Genomic DNA, 12,880 nt, shown 5'->3' with positions numbered 1-12,880 from the left:
TATCTAAGAACTACAGGGTCAGCAATAAAGTTGGAATAACTTGCAAATGTCTTTTATAGCACCAAACAAATGTTGGGCATGAATACATTTTCACCTGGGTAATTGTGATACATAATGTAATCATTGCACCTGGTCAAAAGTGATTACTGATGCATTTAAATAGGAATAAACAGTGGATTGTGTCTGAAAACAAAATATTCCAACTTTATGGGCAAGAGTGTATTTGGGTGACTTGTAAAAATGTTTTAATATTCATAAACCAATGATATCATTTCAATATTGAAAACCTTTTCTTGGTTGAAATATGAAGCAAAGTGTAAAAGTAAAAATCTTGAAACACTGTTGGGGAGTCGTACACTTCAAAAATAACCTTGAAAATACCAAATTGAATTGCATCATGTCATTATCAAAAGGCATCTGAAGGTTATCAGTGCTTTTCACACTGGTCTTGACTAAACAAATGAATGAGTTTGACTTTTGAGTTTTGCTGAATAGGCAAACCACGTCAAACATATATTACAGATAATGCTGATATTGGGAGAAACCCAGGGGTATAAAAGAGTCCGTCGGTCCACAGTAAGTTGTACAGAAGCAACATGGGCAAGCTACTCATCTGCGTCGGTAAGCTGAGCTCCTCGCTCAAAGAAACTTTTCAAACTTTGCTATTGCACTTTTTAAATGCAACTTCTGAACCTGCCTAATCCTCACCCTCTAATCCTGTCTCGTCACTCTTCAGGACTGGCTCTCCTGCTGCACGTGCAGCTAGGTAATTATATGTTTTATCCATTCAGCATGATGTGATGTGTGTCGGCTTTTTGTTGGTAATATAACCGTGAGAGCAATTATTCCATATGTTGCAGGATCATCCTACATCCTCTCCTGTTATTTCACTAACTGGGGACAGTACCGTCCTGGAGCAGGCAAGTATTTCCCCGCCAACGTTGACCCATGTCTCTGTGACCACCTCATCTATGCCTTTGCTGGAATGGACAGCAACATGATCAAGACCTACGAGTGGGACGATGAGAAACTCTACGGACAGTTCCAGGCACTTAAGAACCAGTAAGTACACACACATCCAGCACACATGAAAACACACATTAATAGGCATCAGCATGCGTTGCATACACACAGATTCAGTGTAAGAGTTTAACGTGGAGCTTGTTGATGTTTGCAGGAACAGCAACCTGAAGACTCTGCTGGCCATCGGCGGATGGAACTTTGGTACCCAGAAGTAAGTCGTGATAACATGAGGATAAAAACTCCACTCGACTCGTAGCACAAGTTACTAACAGTTTTCCTCTCCTCAGGTTCACAGCTATGGTCTCCTCTGCTGCCAACCGTCAGACCTTCATCACCAGCGTGATCAAGTTCCTGCGTCAGTACGAGTTTGATGGTCTGGATATCGACTGGGAGTACCCTGGATCCCGTGGCTCCCCACCTCAGGATAAGGAGCGCTACACCGTCCTGGTCCAGGTCAGTCATATTGCTATTCCGTTTCTGGCTAAAGACATATTTGGGTTGTGGGTGAAGTTTACAAGCAACCATTACTGTGGTGGTAAGAAATGCAATCACAGCAACTGGTTTTCCTCCTTGCCCATTCGTAGGAGCTGATGAGTGCCTTTGAGGCAGAGGGCAAGAAGACCAACCGTCCCCGTCTGATGCTGACCGCTGCAGTCTCTGCTGGAAAGGGAACTATCGACTCCGGATACCAGATTGCCCAGATTGGAGCGTAAGCACACAAGCCGACACATGCAAACATGATGTACCCTCACATTTGTTGTATAAAAGACAGATGGCCAATGAATCCTCATCGTGGCTTTGTTTTCCAGTGTGCTTGACTACTTCCACGTCATGACCTACGACTTCCACGGTTCTTGGGAGCACAATGTCGGAGAAAACAGCCCTCTTTACAAGGGCCCCGCTGACCAGGGCTCCCTGATCTACTTCAATGTGGTGAGTGAGGGCTCCTGCTCTAAATTAATAATTAAACAGACACACAACAGACACTCACACTATCCTGTACCCTCTCATGTGTAGGACTATGCTATGAACTACTGGAAGAGCAACGGTGCCCCAGCTGAGAAGCTGCTGGTTGGTTTCCCCACCTACGGTCACACCTTCCGCCTGGCTTCCTCTAACACTGCTGTCGGAGCTCCCGCCAGTGGACCCGGAGCTGCTGGACCTTTCACCCGCCAGGCTGGCTTCTGGGCCTACTATGAGGTTTGTGCTCCTTTTTTTGAATCTGTGTGCGACAGGAAACACGCTGCATTTTGTAGATACCTAACTGTAAATATCTCCATCCCTGTCAGATCTGTACTTTCCTGAAGCAAGGAGCCACTCAGGCTTGGGACAGCCCCCAGGATGTGCCATACGCCTTCAATGCAGGAACATGGGTTGGATATGACAATGTTAAGAGCTTCCAGATCAAGGTATGAAGTTGTATTACATTATTAGGATTTTTGCCACAAACATTTATGCTTAAAGGTAATTAAACACTTGGTTTCACCTCTCTTCCACTCAACAGCTTCAGTGGTTGAAGCAGAGTGGTTTCGGTGGCGCCATGGTGTGGAGTTTGGATCTGGATGACTTCAGCGGCACCTTCTGTGGCCAGGGAAGATACCCTCTCATCAACACCATCAAGAGCGGACTGGGAACCGGAGCTTGTACGTATGGAACACATGTCTTCTGGCAATGAACATAATGAATTTAGATCCATATTTTAAATGATTTAATGTCTCTCTCCAGCCTGCGCTTCTCGCACTGACCCACTGCCTCCAGTCACACCAACCAAGCACGCCGTGCCCGTTCCCGGTGGTGGCGGCAGCAGCGGTGGCGGCAGCAGCAGTGGTGGAAGCAGCGGTGGCAGCACAGGATCTGGCTTCTGCGCCGGCAAGGCTAACGGACTCTTTCCTGATCCCACCAACAAGAACCACTTCTATGAGTGCAGCCAGGGAAATACCTACGACCAGCACTGTGCTGCCGGCCTGGTGTTCGATGTCAGCTGCAAGTGCTGCAACTGGGCTTAAACAATCCATAGTTTAAGTTCTTATTGGTTGTTCTTAATCAAGAAACTGGGTCAACTATCATGTAACATTAGACCATCCAACTAAGGCCCATTCAAGGAACTGCTCTGTAACACCTGATGCAACCTAAATAAACATCTCATTGAAAGCAACAGATGGTTTTGTGTCTTGTGTATATTTCTCATCAGTAAAATCATCAAACCTCAAATCCATCCATCCATCCATCGTTTACTGCTTATCCTGTATTAAGGGTTGCGGGGGGGCTGGAGCCGATCCCAGCTGTCATTGGGGGAAGGCAGGGTACACCCAAACATCAAATCAATATAGTTATTTAATTCAGAATCATTTTGATACCAATCAAAATGCATGCAAACGTTTATTCATCTATTCATCTAGCCTTTCAGTTTTGAAGCCATGCACATTTGGAGCTGATATTGTCTATTAGGTAATGATGAGGTATTTCCTTAAACCCATAGGGGAAAAAAACACAAAGCAACCAACCATCACAGCAGTGGTTAGTATTAGTAAGTGTGCTCTTAAAATGTGTTAAGAGCCAAACTTTGAAGAGGTAGATCCAAAGGAAGCTAATGTGGCAGTCCACCTGCTTTGCTATAAGCACATAGTGTTACTTGTTAAGCTTTGACTAAAGCTGACTGGTTGAACAGACACTTTCAAAGAACATGAAAGCCAGGAGCTGTAGGTCGCATGTGCTGTGTGCCACTGACATGAGCCGAGTCATCACCTTCTTTGAGTTGCCTTGAGTGTGTCGTATCAGAAATCCATGTAACAAACATGGATTTCTGTAATTCCTATTTCTAGTTGGGCTACAATTCAATTCGTATCCGTCGCATGAAACAGTCGTCATAAACATTGAGAGACTGAAACAGAAGGAAGGATATAAATACTATATAATAGCAGTGATGAAGCTGCAGTTGTGTCAGCGGCCGCATGAGGGCAGAGTTTCTCTCCATACGTCCATCCGTCCAGAGAGGCGACACTCCGGAAATGATACGTCATAAATGTTTGCGTTCACGGGCCGCAGAGTTGGCGGGTCTAACGGGTCACTCCAAGCACAATCACATGAAGCCTCACGTAGTGGGTGTGGTTATAAAGAGCATTATTGAACTTTGACAAAGTTAACGAAAAGGCTGCATCCATCTTAGAAATCCGGTCATTTTTGACCCCATTTCCGTTGTCCCCAGGGTCATCCCGACTTATTCAAAGCAAAAAACCCGACAAAAATTGACGTTGCCTAGCCCGAGATCTGTACCTGCCTGGCAGCCTTCCAGACTCGCTCCAATGCTAACCCATTGGGGCACGTTTTATCTGCTTTCCTGGGCCTCAGAAACCAATTCCAAGACCTATGCAACACATGTTGGGTCCGTACGAGACACCACAGCGCTCGTTTAGCTCAAATAGTGTTGCAAAACGACATAAATATGTGTGTTTTTGCATGGAGTTACTCACCTCAAATCACCCCGTAGACATTAGCAGTAGATAGCCGAGCGCCTGTCGTCCCCCCCCAGTCACCTCAGAAACGAAACGTTTTCCTCGTAGTTTTGATTTTGTATCCATAAAGAAACGGCCGAGCAGTGCAGTCGTCATGTCCGTAATAAATCCATGAAGCTGTTACGTCCATAATGTATGACTATGTTACAACATAGCAACGATAGCTTCAGCTAGTAACGTGCCGGGCGCTCGTCCGTCCCACTCACCGCAGAAACGAAAACGTTTTCCTCGTAGTTTTGTATCCATAAAGAAACGATCGAGCAGTGCAGTCGTCATGTCCGTAATGTGTATGAGTACAGTAATGTGAGTACAACTACATTCTCTTTCATCGGGGATAAGGGGTTAATTTGTGATTTTCAGGAAATGGATGGTCAGCAGTCTTAATATTTAATTGTTTGCCATCACTGAGCATAATACTAAGTTATTTCCACTATTTTCATGCTTCATCATCACTAAAGTCTCCCTGATCTACATTCCAGACTTCTGGAAAAAAATGTCCAAAATGGTTTATTATGAAGAATAAAATTCATATTAAGGAGCTTCATAGTCAAAGGTAACCGCCGTTCACTGCCATTTATGTCTAACGGTGCGTAAAAACACTCTACAAAGCTGTTAAAGGAAAACACCACCGCATTTCCATACTGAACTATGTTCTGCTCTGATCTTAGACGAGGTGATACATACCTCCCTCTCCTCTGTGCGTGCACTCAATGGCTCTTGCGCGCACTCCGCGCAGCGCTAATTTGCTAGCATGTAGCTTGTCCCAGTATATTCCTTAGGATCCAAAGGGGGGTGAAGTTAGAAGCGACCAAGCACTTCCACGTTGTCCCTATTTAAATACGGTTACGTGAGTAGTTACACGACCCAAGTTTGGTTACACAAAATGAAACATGCCAATTTTTCTAAGCGGATAACAAGGATAACTATTGTTGTGGAAAAATTAATCTGCCCAATAAAGATCAACAACCAGGATCAGCTTTTTCTCCGAGGTTTATTCCATTAAGTATTCTCATCTGCGGAGGAGGGACTGGTCACCCCTGCCTTCTGATGCAAAGGTTCAGAATCAGCAGGAACGACCCAACAGTCCAACAACAATCTCCCTTTTAAGGAGGAGGAACCAAAGGACGGATCATGTCCTATCTTACAAAGACAAGATGTACAGGCAAGGTCAAGATTTACAGAACATAGTCCTGAAATTATCTTATGTCAATGTGGCACTCATGTTCATATCATCTACAAACAGGCATTCATTTTCGTCATAGCATAACAGTCAGATTAGGAGATGCGGATCGAGTCAGCCTGACAAATATTCTGATTATAAAGTACAAACATCCAAACTTCCCATTACACTATATAGTATGGCGGAATAACAACTGGAAGCACTTCGATGTCGGCGCAGTAATATTGTAATAAATTTTGTGGTCTAAGATTTTTAGAGTAGCGTCAAGCTGCCACCACCTTTGTCAACCCGGTCCGGTCCGGTATTAGAGGTCAGAGAGCACCCACCACAGACAGATATGTATAAGAATAGACAATCTTTATTTCCAATAAATTTTGAGGGTTAGGGACGTCTGCACCCAGCAGACCAATGAGGGCAGCTCCAGCAGGTCAGGCAGGTACTCCACCATCTGGGACACCAACACTGCACACAAGAGAACACACCCAAAAGGGGACACTGCACACAAATCACTGCACAGCAACCAGAACAGGTATCACACTACACACCAGGGGAGCTCAAAAGCACACTGGCTCCTTAGAGACCACTACAACATAACAGGTCAAACCCCACTCTTAACACTAGGGGGAGGTAGAGCGCTGCAAGAGTAATGGGCTGCCCTTAACGAGGCCACTGGCACATTGACGTCAGCTCATTAAAAACCTTTTATTAGGGAAATCATATAACACTCGGACATTAACTGACAAGACTACAAGTAAGTTTATATGGAGATCATTAAAATAAAGGACTTATCCTGTCCCGGTCTGGTGACGAGACCCCCCCGTGGGGTCTAGGCAATGAAACTGGGCTGTGCACCGGAGAACAGGCCGCTCAGCTGGCAGGCGTGGAGTCGTTCAGCGTGGTCGGCGTCACGGATATGGCCGCTGCATGAGAGCACAGGTAAGGCACGGCTACTCCCCTGGTCCCTCGCTACCTAAAGGAGGTTTCTGGCCTCCCCTCTTGATACAGGACTGATCAACACGACGAACTCCCCTACTCAGCTGTCTTCACTGCCGGCAGCACTATAAGCTGCGAACAGCACCCACCCGCCACAGTGCCACTGGCTCCCAAAAAGCTCAGGCCGACGGCGCTCACGTCCTCCCGTCTCTCTCTCTCTCGCCGTCCTTTCCTCTGCCTCTTTTCTTCCCTGCCACCAACCCCTGTCAGTCTCCTCCCCCTCCCAGGTGAACTGCATCAGCCCCTGATTGCCCCCCACTCCGGGGAGTTCCTCCGCCCCACGCCGCTCCCTCACTACACTCCTCCCTCCCCTAATGGAGAAGACTCGTCCTCGAGTAAAATCCGGTACAAATAAGGTTTAAGACGGTTAAAATGCACCACTGACTCGCCCCCCCCCCCCCCCCGGCAACTAATGCCACCCGATACAGCACTTCTGTGACTCTCTCTACTATCTAATATGGGCCTTTGAACCGCCTCTGCAGTTTAGGACACAATCCCCTCCTTCTAGCCTTGTTAAGAACCCACACAAGTTCCCCTTCAGAATAAAACTGAAGACTCGCTCTAAAGTCAAAATTGGTCTTTTGCTGATTTGACGCTTTAGCCTGATGCTTCCTTACTGCCTCTACTACTGTAGACAGTGTCTCCACCAAATGGCCGACATATGCACTGACTGAAGAAAATGCTTCCCCAGCCCCCACATCAAGCATTATGTCCACTGGCAGTACCATCTCCCGCCCAAATACCTTATATGGAGTATAACCTGTACTAGCGTGTACACTGCTGCGATATGCCATCATTACATATGGTAACAAAGTGTCCCAATTGGACTGATTTTCCTCCACAAACAGTGACAGCATACACAACAATGTACGGTTAAATCGTTCAATTAGACCATCCGACTGGGGATGATATGGTGTAGTTCTTGTTTTGTGAATATTCAACAATTGACACAATTCCCTGAACAAGGTCGACTCAAAAGACCGCCCCTGGTCAGAATGAATACTACGGGGGGCCCCAAATTTGCACACCCACTCCTCCACTAACAATTTAGCAATAGTACGGGCCTCTTGATTAAGCAGGGGATATGCTTCTGTCCATTTGGAGAAGTAATCCCCTACAACCAAAACATACTTATTCTTGCAAGATGTCTCTGGCAGCGGGCCCAAAATGTCAAGTGCCACTCTTTCATATGGTCTTGACACTGTGGATATTTGGAGGGGGGCGCGAGGAGTGCGACCCTGAATTTTCCTGGAGGCACAAACAACACACTGTCTACACCACTCTTTCACATCGCCAAACCACCCCAACCAGTAAAAGCGATCCTTTACTTTCCCTTGCAATTTCTGTATCCCTAAATGACCACCTGTCGGGGAATCATGCAACTGAGCTAAAACTTTAGGGACCAGGGCCTGTGGGAGAACAACCTGAACCTGGGATGCTGCATCAGTGTTTGCAGGGGGCACCCTTACCAACCGTGAATCCCTAATCTGCAGTTGAGGCCACACAGGAGCATACTTCCGCAGGGGCGAGTTCTCAGGAATGACCTTCCCCTGTGTTTTAAGCTCAATCAACTGCTTCAGCTCCTCGTCCTCCTGTTGGGCTTTTGCTATTTCATCACCAACCAATTCCTGACCTGCTGGTGGACTAGCCCCCCCCCCCCCTCCTGCACAGCGCACACACTGGGATCTGGAAGGTGCTGCTCCATAGTGTCACATAATACTTGGCCAGACCGGGACAGCTCAGCTTTAAAGGCAGGCAGCCTCGACATGGCATCTGCATTGGCATGTAATTTCCCCGGCCTGTGGACAATTTGGTATTGAAAACTGGCCAACTGTTCCACCCACCTAGCCAGCTGTCCCTCCAGGCCCTGGAAATTATGTAGCCACCTAAGAGAGTTATGATCAGTACGCAATATGAACTCCTTCCCCAACAGGTAGTGCTTGAAATACTTTGTAAATGCTACCATACTTAACAACTCCTTTTTAGTGGTGGCATACTTTCTTTCCTGCTTGGATAGCGCCCTACCGGCATAAGCTACAACATGCTCAACCCCATCACCCTCCTGTGACAAAACTGCACCAATTCCTGCATCGCTAGCATCGGTGTCTAAAATAAAAGGTTTTGCAGGATCTGGATAAGCCAGCACAGGGGCTGACACCAAGTGAGCCTTCAGCTGTTCAAAGGCATTCTGGCAAGTTTCAGACCACTTAAAACGCCGGCCCTTCTCTGTTAACTGGTGTAGAGGGCGCGCCATCTCTGCAAACCTCTGTATAAAGCGCCGGTAGTAAGATGCTAGTCCCACAAAACTTCTCACCTCTGTCTGATTTTTAGGTGTTGGCCACTCTTTTACTACCTGAACTTTAGCTGGATCTGCGCTCACCCCTTCTGCCGAGATGACATGACCAAGGTACTGTACCTGAGTAGAAAACAAATTACATTTTGATGGCTTCACTTTCAGGTTTGCCTGGCGCAATCTAAGCAACACTTCATCCAAGCGTAACAGATGTTCCCTGAATGTGCGGCCGAACACAATAATATCGTCTAGATAGACCAAACAAGTGGTCCACTGCAGGTCAGCCAGAACCACATCCATGAGCCTCTGAAATGTGCTTGGTGCGTTACAAAGGCCAAAACTGAGCACATTAAACTCGAACAACCCCTGCCGAGTTATAAAGGCAGTTTTATGTTGGTCTTCAGGCTCAATCTCGACCTGCCAGTAACCACTGGCAAGGTCAAGAGTCGAAAACCAGCAAGCTTTGTGTAGACTATCTAGGGCATCATCAATTCGGGGGAGGGGGTAGGCGTCTTTTCTGGTAAGGTCATTCAACCGGCGATAATCAACGCAAAAACGCAGACCCCCATCCCGTTTCCTCACAAGAACTACCGGGGCAGCCCATGGGCTACAGGAGGGCTGGATGATACCACTCGCCTGCATCTGTTTAATGTGTTCTGCGCATTCCTCCTGTAAATGAAGAGGAACATGGCGTGGGTGCAATTTCACAGGCTTGGCATCTCCGGTGTCAATTGTGTGCCTTACAAGGGGGGTCCTCCCTAGATCTGTATCACCTGTACTGAAGACAGACAGATGTTTATACAACAGATTATAAACAGCTTGTTGGTCTGAATTTCCCAGCCCCTTCTGATTCAGCCCCAACTTCTCAACCAGAGCATCTACAGACCAAGAGGGCTCCTGACCCTTCCTCCCATTAACCTCCCCCAAATCATCCCCCACTTCAATATCAGCGTAGAGGGTGCCAACTTTCATACCCTCCCTCAAAATCAGTTCTTCATCTGTCACATTGATAACACGAATTGGGACAATCCCTTGTTCTACACACAACTCGGGCAACCAAAACATTACAGTGATCAGACAGTGAGGTTGAGGGTTCGAGCATACCTTCCACACGCTCCCTGAAGGGGCTTGTGATCATGCCAGGCAGGATAGCCTCGCTCCGCGGTGGCACTGCAGTGTCTGATTTAATAACCACAGTGCGAGGCTTCTCAAGATCTTCTGGAAACAACAGGGGTAAGGTCTTGCCCATCAAGCGAACGACCCTCCCCTTATAATCAATCACAGCCCCATACTTAAACAGGAAGTCGAAGCCCAACAGAATATCGCTAGATGGAACATCAGCGACCAAAAACTCGGCCACTAGGGCTAAGGAATCAAACTGACAAACAGTCTGCCATACCCTAGATATACACATTAGCAGCAGATACATTCCCAGAATAGTCAGTCAATTTGCACGCCCCCTTTGTAATAGTCATTCATAACTCCCTGGGAATTATGGAGCGGTCAGCACCACTATCCACTAACACTTGAAAATCCCCCCCCCCCCACTTTAGCGGTTATATGGCTACCCTTACAGTTGCTAGAGGCCAAGGTCCGACTCACAGCCAAGGGGGCAGGCATTTGGCCTGCTGTGCCCACCCCCTTTAGTTTCCCTGCGCATAGGGGCAGTCACGGCGCAAGTGTCGGTCACATCCACACTCCCAACACACCCCAGCCTGCCTACTGACTCCACGCCTAGAGGGGGCACTTGGAACAGCTCCAGGACTGGCATCAAAGTTCCTGGGTGGCCTAGAGGGATTAAGAGGGGTTGCTGCACCAGGAGGCTGTTGTAATACCTGCACAGTAGCTTGCATCATTTTAACCTCCTGCCACAGCCCCTCAACTGCTCCCAATAAAGCCTCAAAACGCCCCTCAGTTTTATTGGGACCTTCTGTAACCCCCCTTACTTTAGCATCAGGGGCGATGAGTGTTTGTTCCAAAGCTCTAAGAAGCTCCATTTCAGCAGCCAAATGAATTGCAGCCTCTAATGTTTTAGGTTTAGCTGCACGGAGGCTAATACGGAAGTCCCCTGCAGAAAAATGGGTAATGAACTGGTCTCTGGCTAATAAATCTCGGGTATGGTCATCCACGGAGGGGTACGCTTTAATAACCAGTCGGCGCAAAGCATTACCAAATTCCTGGGCGGTCTCATTAGGTAACCTCCTCCTTTCAGTGAAGGCAACCCTGTTCCAGTCATCACCGTGACAGGGGTCCAAACATCTGGACATAGCTGCTTTCAACAGGGCATAATTACTTTTTGCCTCCCCAGAGACCCCATTATACATATCACGAGCATGACCCGACAAGACATGAATTTAAGCTTAACAGGGTCATCCCACACATTTACATTAGCAGCCAACTCAAATTGTTCCACCCAATCAGACCATTCACGGCCCACCCCAGTGAAAACTTCGGGCATAAACACAGGGCGTGGAATTGCACCAGTTGGAACAGGCAAAGAGCCCATACTACCAGAGGGATTATTCCTGCTAGCATTTGTTTCTGAAGACCCCTGCTGGGGTGAGATACTCTCTGCCTCTGACATTGTTCTTTAATATATTCAATATTTATATATTGGATCCCACCGCTGCCACCAGTGTAATACATTTTGTGGTCTAAGATTTTTAGAGTAGCGTCAAGCTGCCACCACCTTTGTCAACCCGGTCCGGTCCGGTATTAGAGGTCAGAGAGCACCCACCACAGAAAGATATGTATAAGAATAGACAATCTTTATTTCCAATTAATTTTTAGGTTAGGGACGTCTGCACCCAGCAGACCAATGAGGGCAGCTCCAGCAGGTCAGGCAGGTACTCCAACACTGCACACAAGAGAACACACCCAAAAGGGGACACTGCACACAAATCACTGCACAGCAACCAGAACAGGTATCACACTACACACCAGGGGAGCTCAAAAGCACACTGGCTCCTTAGAGACCACTACAACATAACGGGTCAAACCCCACTCTTAACACTAGGGGGAGGTAGAGCGCTGCAAGAGTAATGGGCTGCCCTTAACGAGGCCACTGGCACATTGACGTCAGCTCATTAAAAACCTTTTATTAGGGAAATCATATAACACTCGGACATTAACTGACAAGACTACAAGTAAGTTTATATGGAGATCATTAAAATAAAGGACTTATCCTGTCCCGGTCTGGTGACGAGACCCCCCCATGGGGTCTAGGCAATGAAACTGGGCTGTGCACCGGAGAACAGGCCGCTCAGCTGGCAGGCGTGGAGTCGTTCAGCGTGGTCGGCGTCACGGATATGGCCGCTGCATGAGAGCACAGGTAAGGCACGGCTACTCCCCTGGTCCCTCGCTACCTAAAGGAGGTTTCTGGCCTCCCCTCTTGATACAGGACTGATCAACACGACGAACTCCCCTACTCAGCTGTCTTCACTGCCGGCAGCACTATAAGCTGCGAACAGCACCCACCCGCCACAGTGCCACTGGCTCCCAAAAAGCTCAGGCCGACGGCGCTCACGTCCTCCCGTCTCTCTCTCTCGCCGTCCTTTCCTCTGCCTCTTTTCTTCCCTGCCACCAACCCCCGTCAGTCTCCTCCCCTCCCAGGTGAACTGCATCAGCCCCTGATTGCCCCCCACTCCGGGGAGTTCCTCCGCCCCACGCCGCTCCCTCACTACAATATCATCACTCTGCTCCCCCTCTTACTTCCGTCAATAGAACCTACGTGACCTGCACGCAGTCGCCTGCACTACCTGTAGTAGTTTGTGCACAGTTGAGGAAGCATCAGGTTGTAGTAAGATAGTTTGTGAACAATCAAACATAATGGTTATAACGTGCATCGTACAGGGTTGTGAAAACAAGCAGAAGGTATAT

General features: G+C 47.6%; 1 protein-coding gene across 1 annotated transcript; it reads left to right on the top strand.

The window, feature by feature from the left end:
* Positions 1–573: 573 nt before the first annotated feature.
* LOC311021420 (acidic mammalian chitinase-like) lies at positions 574–3,070 on the top strand. The gene is made up of 11 exons (XM_084021982.1): positions 574–621; positions 737–766; positions 861–1,062; positions 1,178–1,234; positions 1,311–1,476; positions 1,608–1,732; positions 1,833–1,956; positions 2,041–2,223; positions 2,313–2,432; positions 2,528–2,666; positions 2,749–3,070. Exons 1-11 carry the CDS (start codon positions 597–599, stop codon positions 3,027–3,029), a joined length of 1,452 nt encoding a protein of 483 aa, XP_083878108.1. The 5' UTR covers positions 574–596; the 3' UTR covers positions 3,030–3,070.
* Positions 3,071–12,880: the final 9,810 nt, after the last annotated feature.

This window comes from Eutrigla gurnardus (assembly GCF_963514095.1).
Source record: "Eutrigla gurnardus genome assembly, chromosome: 2".
Taxonomy (NCBI): domain Eukaryota; kingdom Metazoa; phylum Chordata; class Actinopteri; order Perciformes; family Triglidae; genus Eutrigla; species Eutrigla gurnardus.
Note: the sequence above shows the minus strand (reverse complement) of the source record. Positions and strands in the feature narration are given on the sequence as shown.

Coding starts and splice junctions, on each gene's coding strand:
- LOC311021420 (XM_084021982.1), top strand. CDS start 597: ATGGGCAAGCTACTCATCTGCGTCG. Junction 767..860: donor CCTGCTGCACGTGCAGCTAG/GTAATTATATGT, acceptor CATATGTTGCAG/GATCATCCTACATCCTCTCC. Junction 2,224..2,312: donor GCTTCTGGGCCTACTATGAG/GTTTGTGCTCCT, acceptor CATCCCTGTCAG/ATCTGTACTTTCCTGAAGCA.